The 23,616-nt window shown below is 42.5% G+C and overlaps 1 protein-coding gene across 1 annotated transcript; it reads left to right on the top strand.

The window, feature by feature from the left end:
* Window positions 1–1,158: 1,158 nt before the first annotated feature.
* Window positions 1,159–20,286, top strand: galnt12 (UDP-N-acetyl-alpha-D-galactosamine:polypeptide N-acetylgalactosaminyltransferase 12). The gene is made up of 10 exons (XM_020505012.2): window positions 1,159–2,303; window positions 2,922–3,091; window positions 4,313–4,502; window positions 4,817–5,002; window positions 5,614–5,731; window positions 6,242–6,418; window positions 11,775–11,906; window positions 12,992–13,105; window positions 15,334–15,492; window positions 18,155–20,286. Exons 1-10 carry the CDS (start codon window positions 1,948–1,950, stop codon window positions 18,293–18,295), a joined length of 1,743 nt encoding a protein of 580 aa, XP_020360601.1. The 5' UTR covers window positions 1,159–1,947; the 3' UTR covers window positions 18,296–20,286.
* Window positions 20,287–23,616: the final 3,330 nt, after the last annotated feature.

Below are 23,616 nucleotides of genomic sequence, written 5' to 3'. Positions count from 1 at the left end.
TTTTCCATTTATGAATGTGTTATTCAATTAGTTTCTATAGTAGTGAAGACCAAATTCAATATTTGAACAACAAAAAAGTATATGTCATTTTTTTAATACCTAAAGGGGTCCTAAAATACTAAATCAAATAGAGAAATGATCCATGGTATGACCATCTTAAAACAATTCCATATGTTAACTTAGTACCCCCCCCTAACTGCTTTTTAAACCTTACCATGAGCAATAAAACAATCAGGATGTCCAACATTCTGTAGGACATTACATGACCAGAGCCTCCGGTGTTTACTACTTATCCAAACAAATTACTCCATGGCTTTGTGGGAAATGGTAGAATAATCTTCAGGCTCAGTGAAGTGTAAAGCTTAAATAGATTTTGCTGGCCAGAAATGATGTAAATGCTGTGCATGCATGTGCATGATGTAAATGCTGTGCATGCATGTGCATTACTCTGGACAGCACCTTGAGATATTGCGTCATAACCACAGTGGAAATGAAGCCAATTAACTGGAGGTTGATATAGTACTATATTAGTTGGCTTCTTGACACTAATGCCACTACATGCACTACTGTCTGAGGAGAGTGTATGGACCATTGAATTAGCATTTAAAGTATCTCTCTTTTACATATTGTTTTATGTTTAATAGGTTAAGATAATACATTTACCTGTTGGTCTACAAAATGAGTGGTAACTGTTTATTTTTTATGAGAACTTCCTCATCCAGGCTAATATATGTTTTCCTCCAGAAATAGTAAGACAGACAGGTCAGTGTACCATGGTACCTTTTATCTTTGTTGTTTTGACAATAAGATTATTCAATCAAACAGTATGGCACACAAATTACCACCTCACTCTGAACAGTTACCTCAATTATTGATCATTTTAATTTGCTTCAAGATGTTTGCTTCAAACTAGATGATTTAAAATATATATAGGGCTAAGTGACATTTAACAGTGCTAAGAGAAATAATGTAAGAATATTTGTCCACAATGAAGATGATTTTGTAGCACCCGTAAATGTTAAATGTCAAATCATATATTTAATAACACAAGCTCTGTTCATACAAGAACACGGAATATCAGTGCATGAAAACTACAGTAAACTACAGTCACGTGATAATGTACTTTTTTTTTTTACTACTTGTTGCCAACCCGGAAGCAGTCAATTTAATGCTTCATGCATTTGCATAATTATGAATAGGACATCGAAACGAAGCAGCTGTAACATTGTTAAACAGTAACTCATTTTTTTTCGTTTCAGTTTCCTGGAACGCAGAAGACATTGTTTGCACAGCGTCGTTTGTTGGTACAACAACTCGTGACACTGGAGAAAGATTAGTGACTGATAAACTTCTGATAAACTTCTTAAATGTATCGACGTGTATGATTTTGTGCGGCTCGCTAACGGAAACCGTTGAAGTGTGTGAGTAGGTTGCAGGTAAAGAGCTACAATGTGACATAGTTCATGTAGGCTACATTGTGTCCGTGGCGCGAAGATAAGTAGGGTGCCGAACATGGATTAGGATTTAGTGCTACTGGGACAGAATGAAGCCCTGGACACTTTAATTTGACCTTGATTTTTTATTTTTTTTATCTGGGTGTTATTGATAATCCATCAAGATAGCTACTCTAATCGGGTAAAGACATTTTTAACATCACGTTTATGGAGAAGTACTATTTCAATAAACTTCGACCAAGGAAGCCAATCGCTGGATGACAGAAAAAGACCGTTAACATTTGACTTGGCTAGTTAAATTTGGTCAACCCTGTTAAACATTTTGAAATAAAAAGTTGATTCAAGCAAAAATAGGGGAACTTTTACATTGCGCAAAGTTATTATCAGAAGCCAGTTCATGGTGAATTTGGTGGATCTGGTTTGGTAATGCACCATGATGCTGTTGTAGCCCACGGGGTATGAACGTATCTCGTGAAGGAGGAAGGGAGACACGATGGCACTTTCCCGGAGAAGGAATCGGTGGAAGTTGATAGTTTGCCTTTTTGGGGCGTCTATAGTGGGATATTTTATTTTAAACAGGCATAATAATCCCGGTGACATAGCTGGAACAAATCGAAGAGAGGTTCCCACTGAGCAAGATATTGCAAATGAAATGCTTAAAAAGCCTGTTTATGACAAACCGCAGTTGGATTTAAATGCCTTGGGAGAAATGGGCAGAGCTGTCAAATTGAACCTCGTTGGAGAGGAGAAGAGGAAAGAAGATGAAAGTATAAATAAACACCAGATTAATACCTATGTGAGTGATCTGGTATCTCTACACCGCAGTCTACCCGAACGATGGAATCCTCTGTAAGTTGGCGTGAGTTTCAGTGTGGTGTTTATGATATTTTCCCAACATTTCCTTGTGATAAGAGTATTTTATAGAGCTTTTCTAAAATATGACTGACTGAATATGAAGTAGGTTAGCCCCTCGCCATCAACCCATTGTGGAAAACCTCGTTGAATATTTCTAAATGCCTAAATGACAGGCAAGGCAATGCTTGATTTTGCAAGGTTGGATAAAGTCAGATCACTGACAAAGCTCGTTAAACTGTTTATTTTGAGTTTACTAAAGGGCCAGGAATGAGGTATTAAATGACTCGGTGCCTGTTAAGCCATGTGCAAAGAATGAATAAAGTCCTGCATCTCAGTCAGACATCCAAGCACCAGGGTAACCAACAACATTGACCAAAAACAAACAGATTTTCTTTCTTCCTAGATCAGATCAGCACTCCTACTCTTAGAAACCTTTTGAATACTGGCCCAGGTCTATTAGCCGGGGTGACAGATCTGTTTGTGGTATAATTACACTCCTTGTCATGCCAATGACAGTGCGTAAACAATGAGAAGCATGATGGAAAGGGGATGTCTGGGGTCAGGCTTGCTACAGATCTAATACAAGTGAACTCTTTCTCTTTACTTCTCCAGTTGTAAGGACCAGAAGTATGACTATAGGTCATTGCCATCCACGTCTGTGGTGATCGCCTTCTACAACGAGGCCTGGTCCACGCTGCTACGCACTGTCCATAGTGTCCTGGAGACCTCACCTGACAGACTGCTACGAGAGGTGGTGCTGGTAGACGACTATAGTGACAGAGGTACAATCATGTATATACAGTACCAGTCAAAAGTTTGGACACACCTACTCATTGAAGGGTTTTTCTTTATTTTTACTATTTTCTACATTGTATAATAATAGTGAAGACATCAAAACTATGAAGTAACACATGGAATCATGTAGTAACCAAAAAAAGAGTTAAACAAATCAAAATATTTATATTTGCGATTCTTCAAAGTATCCACCCTTTGCCTGTATGTGCTGATCTAGGACCAGGTGCCTCCTGTCAATGCAATTTCTATTAATTGTGATCTAAAAGGCTAAACTCTTACCCCGAGACCCTGTTTGTATGGGCCCAGATTTACAGACCTGCTTGGCTATAGTGACATCACTATGTCTGCCAAAGCCATTGTGAGCCAATATCTGGTGAATATGACATTCAATGTGTTAAGGTTCAAGGGATATAATGCGAACTCATCATCATCAAAGTTTCTGCTCTGTACTGAAAGTGTTCTACCTTGAAGACTTGACTGCTGACATGCACAATTTTAGGGGGATTGTGTTAACAACGGACTAATGAACAAAATACTCAAATGAATGTTTTTAAGTGAACTTTAAGTACATTTGAATACCAGTTGGTTATCATGCAGCCTGACTCATAGGACACAGTTTGTCACTTTCAGCACATGACGTAGTATTGGCCACGGGAGTCACTCTGAATATTTAATCAGATTTCTGACAAGTAGTTTACATTTTAGGCATTTAGCAGATGCTCTTATCCAGAGTGACTTACATTCGTATTAAGATAGCTAGGTGGGACAACCACACATCAGTCATAGTAAGTACATTTTTCCTCAAAGTATCTATCAGCAAAGTTAGAGGTAGTAAGGGGAAAAAGAGTCAAGTACCAGTGTTGGTTCACAATTATTATAATTTTGTGTGCGTTTTCTCTTAAGGATTTAAAGGGCACCAATATTTACTGAACCTCAAAGGGCATCACTTCCCCATTTGACATTGAGTTGTTCCTTCCATCGCCACTAGGTGGTGCTAAATCAGTACGTTTGGAAGAAAACATCGTGAAGAAAAGCCTTTCTTACTTGCTTGTCATTATCAATTAAACCACAAAGCGCAGGCACATCTGTTAGCAGCACCACCCTGTTGTAACATTACACATACTGTACCTGCATGTTACACACATCCCAGTTGAGGAAATGTACACCCTTGTCATGATACGTGAACAGCCCTTTTGGTTCCCTGTCAGCTCATTTGAAGGAGCCCTTAGAAAACTACATCTCCAACTTGAAGAAGGTACATCTGATCCGGGCCAGGAAGAGGGAGGGCCTGGTGCGGGCCAGGCTCTTGGGGGCCTCCATCGCCACGGGCGATGTGCTGACCTTTCTCGACTGCCACTGTGAATGTCACAAGGGCTGGCTGGAGCCCCTGCTCAACAGGTGAGAAACCCCGTAGTGGGCCAGGTCAGGACTGTTCTTCAGTCTAGTCGTGGGACCTTAGTTTCCACATCTACAGTAGTGCCTCTCTCCATTCCTTCTACTTTGCGGTTGAATGTATCATGCTGCTGGCTAGATTTGGATATGTGTAGCTATGTGAATTATTTTCCTTATACCCACCCCGTTTCACACTAATCCCAAGCCTCCAAAGGCCTGTTCCATATGGTACCAGGTGAGGCCTTTCTCTCTGTCGTCACCCTGTTATACTGCAACCCCCTGCCCCATGCTTGCTTCTGCTCTCTTCTCCTCTGCCCCAGGATAAAGGAGGAGCCGTCCGCTGTGGTGTGTCCCGTCATTGATGTCATCGACTGGAACACCTTCCAGTATCTAGGCAACCCCGGGGAACCCCAGATCGGAGGGTTTGATTGGCGGTTGGTCTTCACCTGGCACTCGGTGCCAGAGTATGAGCAGAAACGCAGGCGCTCTGCCATTGATGTCATCAGGTCTGTGGTACCATACATTAGAAACAGGTGCTCTGCCATTGATTACATCAGGTCTGTGGTACCCTACATTAGAAACAGGCACTCTGCCATTGAAGACATCAGGCCTGTGGTACCCTACATTAGAAACAGGCGCTCTGCCATTGATTACATCAGGTCTGTGGTACCCTACATTAGAAACAGGCGCTCTGCCATTGATGACATCAGGTCTGTGGTACCCTACATTAGAAACAGGCGCTCTGCCATTGATTACATCAGGTCTGTGGTACCCTACATTAGAAACAGGCGCTCTGCCATTGATGACATCAGGTCTGTGGTACCCTACATTAGAAACAGGCGCTCTGCCATTGATGACATCAGGTCTGTGGTACCCTACATTAGAAACAGGCGCTCTGCCATTGATTACATCAGGTCTGTGGTACCGTAACAACTTCTGTGTATCGGAAAGGAAAATAGTCTAATCCTCAGTTAACTATCAAGATATACATTTAACAATTTGATATGCATATTATGTAGAGATCAACAATTGTTATACCATAGGCTATATAATTGATCATAATAATGGAACAAGTTCTGAAGATCTGTTCTGTAAGCTGTGTGTGTTTTGGTCTCAGGTCTCCTACTATGGCTGGAGGGCTGTTTGCTGTCAGTAAGAACTATTTCCATTACCTGGGCACGTATGACACAGGCATGGAGGTGTGGGGAGGAGAGAACCTAGAGTTCTCATTCAGGGTGAGTGTGGGTGAGGGAGAGAACGAGCGAGAGCGATACGTTTGGGCTTGCTGTACTCTGTGCAGTTAATCCATGCCTTTTTCCTGACATTAAAAACCCACTGGAATCCAGTAACCGATGGTCACCATACTGTTGTGAAATATGTGGGGATTCACACAAGGCTGCAATCTTTACACTTTCATTATTTAACTAGGTCACCACTATGCAATTTTGGATAAACAAAAATGGCCTTTCTGTTCCCTAATCAAAATTACATTAAAGAACTTTGAACCAAAAGTTACCTCTGTCAATTAAGGTTCCGCAGTCAATAAAGTTGCAACGTTTGAAGAATTTAAACCAGCACAGAGGTCATGTTTTCCTTCAGTTACTTCCCGTGGAAAAGAACCAAACCGCCATACAACAACAGAACTTCCTTCCCTTTTAGAAAGACACACAAAGCTGTCCATTGTGCTGCCTGATTGAATCATGGTGTGTAGCTAATCATGTCCTCGTGTTGCTGTTGTTATTTAGATCTGGCAGTGCGGTGGCAGCCTGGAGATCCACCCCTGCTCCCACGTGGGCCACGTCTTCCCCAAGAAGGCCCCCTATTCGCGGAGCAAGGCCCTGGCCAACAGTGTGCGTGCTGCCGAGGTCTGGATGGACGAGTACAAGGAGTTGTACTACCACCGTAACCCCCACGCTCGCCTGGTAGGCCAGCCCTGAACAGGGACTAGCAAAATGTGTGGCTGCAGAGTTTGAAAGTGCATGGTGCTGTGATTGTGGGTCAGGACCAGTAGTGTATGGTGCTGGGATTGTGGGTCAGGACCAGTAGTGTATGGTGCTGGGATTATGGGTCAGGACCAGTAGTGTAGGTGTTAATATGTCTGCATGCACAGCTTTTCAAAGCAGTGATCAAATTCACATAAAAGCATGCCTTGGAAGAGCACAACTTCCATTAACACTTGTGGATCATACCTCTATGGTTAAGTTGGTTAAGAGCAGCCATCTTACACTGAAAGAAGGGAAAAGCCCTTCCTATTATATATATTTTTTAACCTCTGACACACACATACACACACACACACACACACACACACACACTTCTCCCCGCCCCCTGCTCTGTAAATGCTCCCCTGATTGAGTGACACTTGGGATGCATGAGGACGAGACACACAAGGTGACACTCCGTCCGTTGTGAGATTACCATCGAGAGGCACAGCTCCACGTAGCAACTGTGGGCATCACCCACCTACCCTTCAGTTAGTCAGAGATGCTCCATTCTGTGCCAACCCAGGTGCTAGGCTGCTAGCAGGCCTGGGTTCAAATACTAGTTGAAATTATTTCAAATACTTAAACTGGGCTTGATTTAGCTTGCCTGGCGCAATGGAACCAATGGAATAGTTAGACAATTCTCTCGCCCCCCCCCCCCGTCTCAGTTGGGTCAGAAACCAGAAATCTCTTTGTCTTTCTCTTCCGTTTCCAAACCTCTCAGGATATATTCAATTTAGAGCTGTGAGCTCTCTGCCTGGCATTCAGGTGAAGGGGAATATGTCAGTCTGACCTTTTCAGTAGAACACTGAGATACAATCGCTCTCAAGAATCCAGTGATTCAAGTTGATAAAGCTCCTGTCAAGCAATGGGATGTTTTCTAATGGTTGGACTAATGTTCCTCAGGGGCTTGTTTCCTGTTCAACTTTTAATTCACATCAGTTGAAACCTGCATTTTACTACTTTCTAACAGTAAGGGTTGCAAAATTCCAGTAACTTTCCCCAGGTTTTCTAGAAATCCCGGTTGTAGCGTTTCCAGATTTCCTGCTAATTCCTTCCTGATTCCAGGAATCTTCTAACTCGGGATGTCTGGAAAACCTGGGATGGTTAGGAAAGTTTTTGTAAGCCTAATCATTTCTGTAAGACTGCCCCCTACTGGCCCTTACTGCCCCCACCCTCCTGTCTCCCCTGATTGTCTGATTATCTTTCTCTGGGGTCTAAATAAATTGATGGGCAATCAATTAGAGATGTTCAGGCATGCCGCTCCCATCTTTCATCCTGTGGCGTTGCTCACCTTCCTCTAACAGGGGGTTGTCTCCAAACAGATGTTCCTGTCTCCAACACTCCTCTGTGGACCATAACTAACACCTAACAATCCCTCTGGACCAGTAGGAATTCAGAGTTTCAGAAACACAGTAAACCACCACACAGAAATAAAGAATTGCTGATATTGTAATGCTAATTGGGTTACCCCAAAATGTCCAGGTTTTCCAGACGTGCTGGTCGAAGGATTCCACATTTCCTGCTTCTTCCCCTCCTGATCTCTATTCTTCAGGGAGTTTACTGCTTCTGCCCCTCTCTATTCTTCAGGGAGTTTACTGCTTCTGCCCCTCTCTATTCTTCAGGGAGTTTCTTGCTTCTGCCCCTCTCTATTCTTCAGGGAGTTTCTTGCTTCTTCCCCTCTCTATTCTTCAGGGAGTTTACTGCTTCTTCCCCTCTCTATTCTTCAGGGAGTTTCTTGCTTCTTCCCCTCTCTATTCTTCAGGGAGTTTACTGCTTCTTCCCCTCTCTATTCTTCAGGGAGTTTCTTGCTTCTTCCCCTCTCTATTCTTCAGGGAGTTTCCTGCTTCTGCCCCTCTCTATTCTTCAGGGAGTTTACTGCTTCTGCCCCTCTCTATTCTTCAGGGAGTTTACTGCTTCTGCCCCTCTCTATTCTTCAGGGAGTTTACTGCTTCTGCCCCTCTCTATTCTTCAGGGAGTTTACTGCTTCTGCCCCTCTCTATTCTTCAGGGAGTTTACTGCTTCTGCCCCTCTCTATTCTTCAGGGAGTTTACTGCTTCTGCCCCTCTCTATTATTCAGGGAGTTTACTGCTTCTGCCCCTCTCTATTATTCAGGGAGTTTCCTGCTTCTGCCCCTCTCTATTCTTCAGGGAGTTTCCTGCTTCTGCCCCTCTCTATTCTTCAGGGAGTTTCCTGCTTCTGCCCCTCTCTATTCTTCAGGGAGTTTCTTGCTTCTGCCCCTCTCTATTCTTCAGGGAGTTTCTTGCTTCTGCCCCTCTCTATTCTTCAGGGAGTTTCTTGCTTCTGCCCCTCTCTATTCTTCAGGGAGTTTCTTGCTTCTGCCCCTCTCTATTCTTCAGGGAGTGTCTTGCTTCTGCCCCTCTCTATTCTTCAGGGAGTGTCTTGCTTCTGCCCCTCTCTATTCTTCAGGGAGTGTCTTGCTTCTGCCCCTCTCTATTCTTCAGGGAGTTTCTTGCTTCTGCCCCTCTCTATTCTTCAGGGAGTTTCTTGCTTCTGCCCCTCTCTATTCTTCAGGGAGTTTCTTGCTTCTGCCCCTCTCTATTCTTCAGGGAGTTTCTTGCTTCTGCCCCTCTCTATTCTTCAGGGAGTTTCTTGCTTCTGCCCCTCTCTATTCTTCAGGGAGTTTCTTGCTTCTGCCCCTCTCTATTCTTCAGGGAGTTTCTTGCTTCTGCCCCTCTCTATTCTTCAGGGAGTTTCTTGCTTCTGCCCCTCTCTATTCTTCAGGGAGTTTCTTGCTTCTGCCCCTCTCTATTCTTCAGGGAGTTTCTTGCTTCTGCCCCTCTCTATTCTTCAGGGAGTTTCTTGCTTCTGCCCCTCTCTATTCTTCAGGGAGTTTCTTGCTTCTGCCCCTCTCTATTCTTCAGGGAGTTTCTTGCTTCTGCCCCTCTCTATTCTTCAGGGAGTTTCTTGCTTCTGCCCCTCTCTATTCTTCAGGGAGTTTCTTGCTTCTGCCCCTCTCTATTCTTCAGGGAGTTTCCAGGTTCTGCCCCTCTCTATTCTTCAGGGAGTTTCTTGCTTCTGCCCCTCTCTATTCTTCAGGGAGTTTCCTGCTTCTGCCCCTCTCTATTCTTCAGGGAGTTTCCAGGTTCTGCCTGCCTGAGTTAGAATACCTCAGGATAAGCCATCATGTTTTCCAAGAGAGTTTTCAGCTGTATTTTTAGTGGGGCGGGTCGAAGGCTTCAAGTTCCTCAATGTCCACATCACTAAAGATCTATTATGGTCCAAACACACCAACAGTCATGAAGAGGACACAACAATGCCTCTTCCCCCTCTGGAGGCTGAAAAGATTTGGCATGTGCCTCATATCCTCAAAACGTTCTACAGCTGCACCATTGAGAGCATTTTTTGACTTGCTGCATCACCACTTGATATGGCAACTGCTTGGCATCCGACCTTACGGCCCAGTACATCACTGGAGCAGAGCTCTCTGCCGAGCTCCATGTATCCTCTATACCAGGCAGGTAGGCCCTAAAAAATGTCAAATCTTCCAGCCACCCAAGTCGTACACTGTTCTCTCTGCTATCGCACAGCAAGTGGTACCGATGCACCAAGTCTAGAACCAACAAGACCCTGAACAACTTCTACCCCCGAGCCATAAGACTGTTAAATTAGTTAGCTAATCAAATAGCTACCCAGACTATCTATATTGCCCCTTTTTGCACTAACTTTTTGGACTCCTTGCAAACGGTGCTGCTACTGTTTATTATGTCACTTTATTCCTAGTTATTAGTACAGTTGAAGTCGGAAGTTTGCATACATCTTAGCCGAATACATTTAAACTCAGTTTTTCACAATTCCTGACATTTAATCCTAGTAATAATTCCCTGTCTTAGGTCAGTTAGGATCACCACTCTATTTTAAGAATGTGAAATGTCAGAATGATTTTACTTCAGCTTTTGTTTCTTTCATCACATTCCCAGTGGGTCAGAAGTTTACATATACTCAATTAGTATTTGGTAGCATTCCCTTTAAATTGTTTAACTTGGGTCAAATGTTTTGGGTAGCCTCCACAAGTTTCCCACAATAAGTTGGGTGAATTTTGGCCCATTCCCCCTGACAGAGCTGGTGTAACTGAGTCAGGTTTGTAAGGCCTCCTTGCTCACACACGCTTTTTCAGTTCTGCCCACAAATTTTCGATGGGATTGAGGTCAGGGCTTTGTGATGGCCACTCCAATATCTTGACTTTATTGTCCTTAAGCCATTTTGCCACAACTTTGGAAGCATGCTTGGGGTCATTGTCCATTTGGAAGGCCCATTTGTGACCAAGCGTTTAACTTCCTGACTTATGTCTTGAGATGTTGCTTCAATATATCCACATAATTGTGGTGTTCTTTGGCTTGCAAGCCTCCCCCTTTTCCTCCAAACATAACGATGGTCATTATGGCCAAACGGTTCTATTTTTGTTTCATCAGACCAGAGGACATTTCTCCAAAAAAGCATGATCTTTGTCCCCATGTGCAGTTACAAACCATAGTCTGGCTTTTTTATGGTGGTTTTGGAGCAGTGCCTTCTTCCATGCTGAGTGGTCTGTCAGGTTCTGTTCAATATAGCACGTATAAAGTAGATGTCCTAACCAACTTTCCAAAGCTATAGTTTGTTAACAAGAAATGTGTGGAGTGGTTGAATAACGAGTTTTAATGACTCCAACCTAAGTGTATGTAAACTTCCGACTTCAACTGTACATATATCGACTCAGTACTGGTACCTTGTGTATATAGCCATGTTATCGTTACTCAGTTTATTTGTTCTGACTTGTTTGACTTTTCTATTATTTCTCTATTTTATTTTTCTTTGCATTGTTGGGAAGGGCTTGTAAGCTTTTCACTGTTACTCTACACCTGTTGTTTATGAAGTATTTGACAAATCAAATTTGATTTCTGAAAAACCTTGGGAATTTTGCAACCCTAGGCTGTGGCTTGGAGTGTATTTGTGCTAACAGTGACCAGGATGCAGTGGTGGTCTGCCAGTGGGAAGTGTTTGTGCGTGTGTGTGGGAGGAGTGTTTACGTTTGAGTTGATTATGTACAACAAAAGAGGAATGTGATGCAAAAGTCTGTTTTTGAGTGTCAGTGTATGTGGTGGTTTTGTGATTTGTGTGTTTATGGGAACTTTTTTGAAAAACCATAGATGGTGATGTTTGTCAGTTCACAGAATAATACCCAGAGACTCAAACAGACAGGATGTCAGTTGAACATTTACTTCTGAGCTCATGACTGCATGGCCTCAAAATAAATCTAATTATATAATTTTAAAGTCTCTTGTTTTGTTGTTGTTAGGAAGCCTTTGGGGACGTGACAGACAGGAGGAGGCTCAGGACCCAGCTGGGATGTAAGGACTTCAAGTGGTACCTGGAGAACATCTATCCTGATATCCACGTCCCTGAGGACAGCCCTGGGATGTTTGGAATGGTGAGGAGAGTATTAGTTAGGCACCAAACCGAAGGAAATGGACTGAAACTACCTGAGCCTGTCCAATAAGAAACATGTGTTGTTGTTTTCAACCCAGCCGACCTCACATTTACACAATGTAACTCAAGTGAAAGTCACCCAGTAAAATACTACTTGTCTAAAGGTATTTGGTTTTAAATATACTTAAGTATCAAAAGTAAATGGAATTGCTAAAATAAACTTAATTATTAAGTTTCAAAAGTAAAAGTATAAATCATTTTAACTTCCTTATATTAAGCAAACCAGACATCCCTATGCTATTTAGTTTTTTTGTTAACGGATAGCCAGGGGCACACTCCAACACTCAGACAACTTACAAACTAAGCGTTTGTGTTAGTGAGTCCACCAGATCAGAGGCAGTAGGGATGACCAGGGATGTTCTCTGTTTAGTGAGTCCACCAGATCAGAGACGGTAGGGATGACCAGGGATGTTCTCTGTTTAGTGAGTCCTCCAGATCAGAGGCAGTAGGGATGACCAGGGATGTTCTCTGTTTAGTGAGTCCACCAGATCAGAGGCAGTAGGGATGACCAGGGATGTTCTCTGTTTAGTGAGTCCTCCAGATCAGAGGCAGTAGGGATGACCAGGGATGTTCTCTGTTTAGTGAGTCCTCCAGATCAGAGGCAGTAGGGATGACCAGGGATGTTCTCTGTTTAGTGAGTCCTCCAGATCAGAGGCAGTAGATGACCAGGGATGTTCTCTTGATAAGTGTGTGAATTGAACCATTTTCCTGTCAAAATGTAACAAGTACTTTTGGGTGTCAGGAAAAATGTATGGAGTAAAAAGTACATTACTTTCTTTAGGAATGTAGTGAAGTAAAAGTTGGCAAAAATATAAATAGTAAAGTACAGATACCATTAAACCTGACATAGGTATTACTTTAAAGTATTTTTACTTAAGTAAATGTACCACATTAATGAATCTGTGTTTATTAAAGAGAGAACCCACTTGAGTGCACTATCATAGACAACTTGACTGAACTTTCCCTTGACTCCCCACACTCATAGCTGTACTTTAACAGCAGCATCTGCATGTTGTTTCCCTTTAGCTGAAGAACAGAGGCATGTCCAGCTACTGCTTTGACTACAACCCTCCTGATGACCATAACCTGGTGGGCCACCGGATCATCCTCTACCCCTGTCATGGCATGGGACAAAACCAGGTAGCTATGACTCCATCTTTACTCTCCGTGTCCTTCATTTAAAACCAGGTAGCTAATGGCTCCATCTTTACTCTCCATGTCCTTCATTTAAAACCAGGTAGCTATGGCTCCATCTTTACTCTCCGTGTCCTTCATTTAAAACCAGGTAGCTATAGCTCCATCTTTACTCTCCGTGTCCTTCATTTAAAACCAGGTAGCTAATGGCTCCATCTTTACTCTCCGTGTCCTTCATTTAAAACCAGGTAGCTATAGCTCCATCTTTACTCTCCGTGTCCTTCATTTAAAACCAGGTAGCTAATGGCTCCATCTTTACTCTCCGTGTCCTTCCTTTAAAACCAGGTAGCTAATGGCTCCATCTTTACTCTCCGTGTCCTTCCTTTAAAACCAGGTAGCTAATGGCTCCATCTTTACTCTCCGTGTCCTTCATTTAAAACCAGGTAGCTATAGCTCCATCTTTACTCCGTGTCCTTCATTTAAAACCAGGTAGCTATAGCTCCATCTTTACTCTCCGTGTCCTTCATTTAAAACCAGGTAGCTAATGGCTCCATCTTTACTCTCCGTGTCCTTCATTTAAAACCAGGTAGCTATAGCTCCATCTTTACTCTCCGTGTCCTTCATTTAAAACCAGGTAGCTATAGCTCCATCTTTACTCTCCGTGTCCTTCATTTAAAACCAGGTAGCTATAGCTCCATCTTTACTCTCCGTGTCCTTCATTTAAAACCAGGTAGCTATAGCTCCATCTTTACTCTCCGTGTCCTTCATTTAAAACCAGGTAGCTATAGCTCCATCTTTACTCTCCGTGTCCTTCATTTAAAACCAGGTAGCTAATGGCTCCATCTTTACTCTCCGTGTACTTCATTTAAAACCAGGTAGCTATAGCTCCATCTTTACTCTCCGTGTCCTTCATTTAAAACCAGGTAGCTATAGCTCCATCTTTACTCTCCGTGTCCTTCATTTAAAACCAGGTAGCTATAGCTCCATCTTTACTCTCCGTGTCCTTCATTTAAAACCAGGTAGCTATAGCTCCATCTTTACTCTCCGTGTCCTTCATTTAAAACCAGGTAGCTAATGGCTCCATCTTTACTCTCCGTGTCCTTCATTTAAAACCAGGTAGCTATAGCTCCATCTTTACTCTCCGTGTCCTTCATTTAAAACCAGGTAGCTATAGCTCCATCTTTACTCTCCGTGTCCTTCATTTAAAACCAGGTAGCTATAGCTCCATCTTTACTCTCCGTGTCCTTCATTTAAAACCAGGTAGCTATAGCTCCATCTTTACTCTCCGTGTCCTTCATTTAAAACCAGGTAGCTATAGCTCCATCTTTACTCTCCGTGTCCTTCATTTAAAACCAGGTAGCTAATGGCTCCATCTTTACTCTCCGTGTCCTTCATTTAGTAGTGGTTCAGACACCGGGGTGCTATAGCCTATATTGTTTTCAGGACTGCAGTGACTGTTGTCTAGTGTTGTTAGCTTAGATTTTTGTTTAGCTTTTTTTTTTTTTTCATTGAACGTTTTTTAAAACTAGGCAAGTCCGTTAAGAACAAATTACACCTCAGCTGTCATGGTTAAACAGTGCTTTCATGGCTAATAGCCTAACACCTTGACCAAACCGGCCCTGCATCTGCATGCTGATTCTGTCTATACCCAGCAGACGTGTTCATAACACGCAGATTAAAATGCCTAACCAACTATATTAGTTTGGAGACAGGTTGAAACACATTCATAGACCTTTAGCTAGCTTGCTGTTGCTAGCTAATTTGTCAAGGAAGGAAGACTTTAGATTATTTTACCTTCTTCTTTTGGTGGATCTTTGTAGAATTGAACCTTGATTCATACAAAGTCGGGTGTTCTCTATTCTGACCATTAGTCCACAGATAAAGGAGAAACCTAGTTAGTTTTCTTTGATTTAATCTCTCCTCCTTCATCTTTTAATCACCCACGTGGGTTAGTATGCTCGTGTAAACCAATGAGTAAATGGGAGAGGCGAAACTTGAATATAATGGTCATTTGATGTTTAACTGGGCCTGGCAGACGGCATGTGGTAATGGAAATGGTATTTTACTCAGGGCTTCATATTATAATCCACATTGACAAGTACAAAATGATTTATGTGTATTTGGACCAAAATGATAGTGAAGAAAACGGGTACCATTGTGTGTGAGGTTAGCTGTATGGAACACAACAAAAACTCCACGAACCACGCACACACTCTTCGTCTCTCCTGTTGCAGTTCTTTGAGTACTCCAATGAGAGTAGGGAGATCCGCTATAACACCAGGGAGCCAGCAGGGTGTGCTGTGGGGGACGCCGTCTCCAACTACCTGACTGTGCACCTGTGCAGGAAACCCCGGCAACCTGTCCCACAGGACCAGAAGTTTGTCCTCAGAGAGGTGAGCTGGTTGGGGACTGTGTTCATCCCACGTCATGGCAGCAAACAGGGAGCAGAGGAAAGGGTCAGTGGTGGATGGTTGGCAGAGATATAGGTGGACAGGAATTTTATAATGGAATAAATGTTTTTTAAATGTATTGAACCTTTATTTAACTAGGCAAGTCAGTTAAGAACAAATTCTTATTTACAATGACGGGTTACCAGGGATCAGTGGGTTAACTGCCTTGTTCAGGGGCAGAACGACAGATTTTTACCCTGTCAGCTCGAGGATTCGAACTAGCAACCTTTCGGTTACTGGCCCAAAACTAGGCTACCTGCCGTGTATCAAACACATGGATATCATACGTTTTGATACCGTTCCATTCAACCATTAGAAAGACCCCGCCCCCTTAGATCCCTGTCCACCAGCCTCCTCTGAAGAAGGTGGAGAGGGGAGTAGAAAACCCAGATGAACACATGGACATACAGCGCCTTCAGAAAGTATTCACACCCCTGTACTTTTTCCACATTTTGTTGTGTAATAGCCTGAATTTAAAATGGATTAAATGTAGATTTTTTTTGTGTGTCCCTAATGTACACAAAATATCACAATGTCAAAGTGGAATTATATGTTTAGAAATGAATTAAAAATGAAAAGCTGAAATGTCTTGAGTGCAAGTATTCAACCAGTTTTGTTATGGCAGGCATACATTAAGTTCAGGAGTAAAAATGTACTTACGTTGCATGGACTAGCTCTGTGTGCAATAACTTTGTTTAACATGATTTTTAAATGAGTACCCCATCTCTGTACCCCACACATACAATTATCTGTAAGGTCACTCAGTGAATGTGTGAATTTGAAGCACAGATTCAGCCACAAAGGCAAGGAAGGGTTTTCCAATGGTTCGCAAAGAAGGGCAACTATTGGTAGATGGGTAAAAAAAAAAACACACTTAAGTGCTCCTTTGAGCATGGTGCAGTTATTAATTACACTTTGGATGGTGTATCAATATACCCAGTCACTACAGAGATACAGGCGTCCTTCCTAACTCAGTTGCTGAAGAGGAAGGAAACTTCTCAGGGATTTCATTATGAGCCCAATGGTGATCTGACTTCAGGGGTGGTAGGTAGCCTAGTGGTTAGAGCGTTTGGCCAGTAACCAAAAGAGTATTTTGAGTAGATCGTTGACGAAAATTGACAACACATTCCGTTTTTATCCCACTTTGTAACACAACAAAATGTGGGGAAAATCAAGTGGTTCTGAAGGCAGTATATACAGTAGAGTACAGTACGGGTGTAGCTAAATGTTTGTTGTCACTAAGCACTCTTGTGTTCTCTGTTCTGTTGAGTTTCTTGTTGGAACGGCCACAATGCATTGAGCATGTTCAAAGGGAAGCTTTGACAAATACTGACATTAAGCCCTCTCAGCTCTCAGCTCTCATCTCTTTCTCTCACTCAGTGCTACCTCGCTCTATCAAATCACTTCAATTCAAAGGGCTTTATTGGCATGTGAAACATATGTTAACATTGCCAAAGCAAGTGAAATAGATAATAAACAAAACTGAAAAACAATCAAAAATGAACAGTAAACATTCCAAACACAAACAGTCTTGGGGTTGTTTGTGAACAGAGCCCTATGACCAGCTTGCTTTGGGGACTCTCCTCAAGGTTAATCTCTCTGTACGTGATGGCTTTATCTATCTCTCTCTCTCTCTCAGCTCTCCCATTTTCATACTCTCTCAGCTCCCATTCTCACACTCTTTCAGCAGTACCTCTGTCAGCACTCTCGCTCTTTCTTTCTCTTTCTCGAGTCCTTAGTCTCGACAGACTCCAACTCCCCTCAGATACAGACTCATCCCAGTATCACTATAGTAGATGTTAATAGTCCTAGTCTCTCTCTGGAGGAGGGGTCACATGATCAAATAATGTCTTCTGGATGGCTTGATGTATCTCAGGTGATAGGTGCTTTTATGGCGTTTTGTCCACAATGGATCATAAAGCATTGAGGTAGCCTATTGACTAGGTGCACAGTCCATGCTTGTTGTGGTAGTTTAGTACAGGTATGTGTTCAGTGTTTCCAGCAGGGGCGCAACATTCACTGGGGATGGGTGAAAGTCCCCCCACATTTGCATTTTTGTCCTCCCCAGTTTTATCATTGGAATGTGATATAAAACAAGGCAACGGTGTGCTTTAGGACCATGCTGACGCCTCTGAGCGGTCGGGTAGGCTGTTTGGAGTGTTTATCGGATTTAAAAAATGTCCCTCCCACTTCTGAAATCAAAGTTGCTCCCCTGGTTTCCAAACAGTTTCTGACTCTTTTCACACTGCACTGCTCCCCTCTAATGCCTGTATGTCGTCTCTTGTTCCTGGATGTAGTCTACACACCAGTGGTTCACAACTTCTCCAGGGTTGTAGCTAGTCCTACTGCTGTTAAAATCATATTTTTTTTATTTATTGGCTAGTGAGTCCACAGACTTGGTTGTTTAGGTAGATATGAGTTAGTTAAAGGGAAGGATTAAGCCCAGCATTAGTTAATAGGGACCAGCATTAGTTAATAGGCCTTAAGGACAGTGCTTCTCTACTCTATACTAGTGGTCCATTTGGCCTGGCTTGTAAAATAGATTATATTTCAGTAACCTGTTTTAAATAAAGGTAACATGTTTTTAATAACTCCTTTCTACTAGGACGACACCTTCTTCCATGTGATGACGCAGAAGTGTGTCCAGGCCGTGGACAAGACTGACAACGGCACCCCTGCCCCCGCCCTGCGGCCTTGCTCAGACCACGCCAACCAGAAGTGGTTTTTTGAGGAGAGGGGGGCGTAGTGGAGTGGGCCAGCCGAAATCCCTATCCCTGGGGTAGAGGGTCAACCAAACTCTTAACCCTGGGATAGAGGGTGACAGCTGGAGGGCCCCAAAGACCAATACTCAGGTCCAGCGTCCTTATGCCGTGGAGATGACCTGGGTCGTATTCACAAGATAGAAAACAGAAGAAAATGGTCCAAAACGGGGAGGTTCTATCTGAAGTAGTCCAATAGGCATCATTTGTTTTCTGTTGCACACTGTTTTTAAATGTTGTGCTCTAATGAATATGACCCTGGTCAGGCGAACTGTTCTCACATCCTGTATCTATGCACAACCGTGTGCTTGCTGGACAACGTTGACGTTTTCGCACACGTTGTACGAGTTAATATCAAATCTACTTCTCAAATCTTTTTTTGTCGATATTTGTTGTGAAAACCTGGGAGACGAAGGATGTTGGAATGGACAGATATTTAACACATTTTTATGTGTGGGATTTAATGACCTGTCTGTTCATCTGACTGAAAGCCACTCCTACTTTTTATTCTCACTTTTGTTCTTACCTCTCTCTTTCTCTGGAACACATGAGCACTTAGCAGCTGGTAGTGAATGTTTTTGGCATTGCCGTGATCATGACAGACTTATGTACCTGCGCATTACATTATAGCTGGAAATCTCAGACTCAACCTCTAGATGGAGCCAAAGCTTCCATCTTGTGTGCTGATCTTTTTCACTCCATCCAGCATGTTATCAGCTCAGTGATGTGAGTGGTTAATTGTTCAGGTATTTTTGGAGCAAGTATTTTGTTTTCTACATGTATTTTTTATTTTAAATACGTGCGTACTACTTCAACCAGTCCCTCCAGGATGTTGTTATTTTTTTGGTGATATTTGCCGACCAAAAAATCGTGCATGGCAGTATGCAACAATTTTGTTCAAGTTGTCGCGAAAGTGCGCTGACGAGGGAAACATTTGTTGCGGTGTAGCTTGATTGAACCATATTATGCTGTGATTGGTTCATTTGCGCGCCCTCTTTTTGTAATGCCGTGATGGATCTGTTTTATGCGGTAATATTGCAATGATGTGACTTTTTTTAGGCAGCAATTAGTGTGGTTATTGGTTTGCAAGCCCTCTCAAAATATGTGGTGAAATTTTTGATTGCACACAACAATTTGCGATGACAGAATCGTGGAGGGGCTTTTTAATTTTCTATTTGCTCCGCTCATAGGCTTAAGACAAGACAATTACTGCTAGTAGGAGAAATTCCACTCCGGTCTTTAGTTGTGTTCATGAATCACAATTATGAATTTGGATAACTCACGGTAAGCAATTTAAACATTTCTGAAAGAAGGAATACTTGTGGTTTTTCAGTGTTTTTTGGTCTAACATACATCTTGTCAATGCAATTGACTCCTAGTGAGATTGCTATTTTCCTAATAGAGTGAAGCTACGAAGACTTAACGTAGCTATATTCTGTGTGTTAATTATATTACAATTCTTGTTTATTTTAAATGATATATTTACTCAAATGTTTATTTACTTACTTATTGATCATCGTTGATGTCAGCGTGGATTTGTTAATTCAGCACTAATTTAAATGAGCCACTTGACTTTATGTATTGCAACTGCAACAACAAAATGGAGAAAACAATTGTTGACAATAAACGTCACTTAAGGCCATCATTTGGGCCATTTCACCCAGAAGTGCCTTACCTGATGCAAAAAGAGATATGGAAAGATACGCAATTATAAAACAAATCCACATTTTTGTTAAAAGAGATTAAGGACAAATCTCAAATGATACCTACCTTATCCCTACATACTATAGTGCAGTGGTACTCGACTACTATTTGAGAAGGTCCGGTCACATACATTTCCTCTGTGGCAATGGTCCGGATGGAAATTGTAATTTGTCGTAGTAACAATCGCCAATGTTGTGACCTCCGAGCTGTTCAAACTGTTTACACCCCTCTTTTTGACCGATATAAAAAATAAAGTTGCTGTTTTTTAAACTAAGTTCCTGCAATTCTACACATTTTTACATGTCTTATGTGTGTTCATATGATACCTAAGTGGCTCAACAAAATCAGTAGGGGTTCCCTTGGGATGGTGGCCCCTGGGCATGTAATCTGGCCATGATCACTACAGGATGTAGGTAGCTGGTTAACTTTCCTATCTAGTTGACATGCGCTTGTGGTAATTAACTGGACATTTTTTCGGACAGGTTATAAATAGCTCTCTAAGGTCTGTTAGTGGAGGAAGGAAAACTGTCGATACACAACCAAATGTCAAGATGTTACCTTGTGCATTCTACTATTAGAACTCTCAACAGTAGTAAGTTTAATTTCCCCCAAAATAAATGCTATTTATTTAGTCAGGACCTGCGATCTGTATTGACCCCGTTCTGGGTCCGGATCTAGTCAGGACCTGTGGTCCGTATTGACCCCGTTCTGGGTCCGGATCTAGTCAGGACCTGCGGTCCGTATTGACCCCGTTCTGGGTCCGGATCTAGTCAGGACCTGCGGTCCGTATTGACCCCGTTCTGGGTCCGGATCTAGTCAGGACCTGCGGTCCGTATTGACCCCGTTCTGGGTCCGGATCTGCGGTCCGTATTGACCCCGTTCTGGGTCCGGATCTAGTCAGGACCTGCGGTCCGTATTGACCCCGTTCTGGGTCCGGATCTAGTCAGGACCTGCGGTCCGTATTGACCCCGTTCTGGGTCCGGATCTAGTCAGGACCTGCGGTCCGTATTGACCCCGTTCTGGGTCCAGATCTGGAACCACCAGTTGAGTATGGCTGCTAGGTGCCATTTGAGATCTAGCTTAAGTGTACTTTAAGATTGATATCTTATGCAAGGAGATTGTGGGTGAATGGAGTGCTGCATTGATCCTTGTTCGCTTAGCCTAGTGGTATGGCTGTTGCGTTTAGGGGGACGGGACGTTGGACACACACACAGGAGTTTACGTGCTTGAGGACTGAGGATCTCTACATCACTTCAATTGAAATGGGGATATGATATTTGATTTATACCTTTTCATATCCATGGCCACAAAACATAACATGTTTTCTAAGTACATTGAAAAAAGTTCTTTAAACAAGACTCGGTGAATCACAATATGTAAACCTATTGATTTTGAACAGGGTCCAAAGTAGTGCACTATATAGAGTACCATTTGGGATGCAGACATATTTTTGCGCCAGGGAGTTGAATAAATATGAGATTGTTGTTTCTGAGTTATAGTAGCGTTATTTACGGTTTGCTTAGGCATCTGGTATTCCAGGCATGTCCCTACATTGTAAAACGTTTTATTGTATGTTATTTGACATGGTACAGTGGGGCAAAAAAGTATTTAGTCAGCCACCAATTGTGCAAGTTCTCCCACTTAAAAAGATGAGAGGCCTGTAATTTTCAGGTAGGTACACTTCAACTATGACGGACAAAATGAGAAGTTGTCATAGTTGAAGTGTACCTATGATGATAAATTACAGGCCTCTCATCTTTTTAAGTGGGAGAACTTGCACAATTGGTGGCTGACTAAATACTTTTTTGCCCCACTGTATATGACAGCAGCAGAATTGATAAGTGACCATTCACCTGGTTTGCTTAATATCTTTCTGGCAGGTTATGTCGCCGTGCTCCTCTATCACCGTACAACATGTGATGTTCTGCTAGCTGCCCAGGCGTTCTGTCTGTTTGGGACACAGTACCCTGGATGCCTCCCACATGGCACCCTGTTCTCTATGTTGAGAACTTCTTTTTCAAATCAATATGCTGGATCCAACTGGATTTTATTTTAATGCTGTTCATTCCAAGTGGCCTTTTACCATAATCAAAAAATAAAAAGTTATTAATTCAAGATATTTTTAGGAACTGTCCATAAAATGGAATAGATTGGATGAAACTGAGTTTGTAATCATATTAACGTACCATTTTTCTAGTACCATTCTGGGAAAAGTATTTTATGTGTAATGTTTCATTTCTGAATAATAATACAAAGTACAACTTTTAAGTATTGTATTCTTGGTTGGTATGTATCTATCTATGTATGTATTGTCACGCCCTGACCTGAGTATTCTTTGTTTTCTTTATATATTTTGGTTAGGTCAGGGTGTGACATGGGTGATGTATGTGTTTTTGTACTGTGTCTAGGGGTTTTATAGGTTTATGGTGTTGTTTACCATCTAGGTGTTTATGTATGTCTATGGTTGCCTAGTTTGGTTCTCAATTAGAGGCAGCTGTTTATCGTTTTCTCTGATTGGGAAACATATTTAGGCAGACATCTTCTTTCGGTATTTCGTGGGTTATTGTCTGTGTAGTTGCCTGTGTCTGCACTCGTTGTCATAGCGTCACGTTCGTTTTGTTTTTGTTTAAGTGTTCTTCGTGTTCTTCATTCATTAAAAGAAGAATGTATTCTAGTCATGCTGCGCTTTGGTCTCCTCTTTACGACGATCGTGACAGAATAACCCACCAACAATGGACCAAACAGCGTGGTAACGGGCGGCAGCGGCAAAGAACGCAGGACTCGTGGACTTGGGAGGAGATTCTGGACGGCGAAGGACCCTGGGCACAGCCAGGGGAATATCGCTGCCCCAAAGCAGAGCTGGAGGCAGCGAAAGCAGAGAGGTGCAGGTGAGAGAGGGACAGAGTGATAGAGAAGACATCAAAACTATGACATAACAAAAATGTAATCATGTAGTAACCAAAAAAGTGTTAAACAAATCAAAATATGAAAATAAGAAACACGAGCAATGGACATTAGACCAAATCTCTCCTTTGGTCTGAGGAGTCCACATTTGAGATTTTTGCTTCCAACGCCCATGTCTTTGTGAGACGAGAGAGTAGGTGAACGGATGATCTCTGCATGTGTGGTTCCCATCGTGAATCATGGAGGAGGAGGTGTGATGGTGTGGGGGTTCTTTGCTGGTGACACTGTCTGATTTTATTTAGAATTCAAGGCACACTTAACCAGCATGGCTACCACAGAATTCTACAGCGATATCCCATCCGGTTTGCACTTAGTGGGACAATCATTTTTTTTTCAACAGGACAATGACTCAACACACCTCCAGGCGGTGTAAGGGCTATTTGACCAAGAAGGAGAGTGATGGAGTGCTGCATCAGATGACCTGGCCTCCATAATCATCTGACCTCAACCCAATTGAGATGGTTTGGGATGAGTTGGACCGCAGAGTGAAGGAAAAGCAGCCAACAAGTGCTCAGCATATGTGGGAACTTCTTCACAACTTTTGGAAAAGCTTTCCACTTGAAGCTTGTTGAGCGAAGTAGGCAAAGGGTGGCTACTTTTGAAGAATCTCAAATAAATATATTTTGATTTGTTTAAGATG

Source organism: Oncorhynchus kisutch, linkage group LG17 (assembly GCF_002021735.2).
Source record: "Oncorhynchus kisutch isolate 150728-3 linkage group LG17, Okis_V2, whole genome shotgun sequence".
NCBI lineage: Eukaryota > Metazoa > Chordata > Actinopteri > Salmoniformes > Salmonidae > Oncorhynchus > Oncorhynchus kisutch.
This window is presented reverse-complemented; position numbering and strand designations above follow the sequence as displayed.

Excerpts from the sequence above, each read along its gene's own strand:
- galnt12 (XM_020505012.2), top strand. The coding sequence starts at position 1,948 with ATGGCACTTTCCCGGAGAAGGAATCGGTGGAAGTTGATAGTTTGCCTT. Across the intron at positions 5,732-6,241 it reads ACCTAGAGTTCTCATTCAGG|ATCTGGCAGTGCGGTGGCAG; the intron begins GTGAGTGTGGGT and ends GTTGTTATTTAG. Across the intron at positions 15,493-18,154 it reads AGAAGTTTGTCCTCAGAGAG|GACGACACCTTCTTCCATGT; the intron begins GTGAGCTGGTTG and ends CCTTTCTACTAG.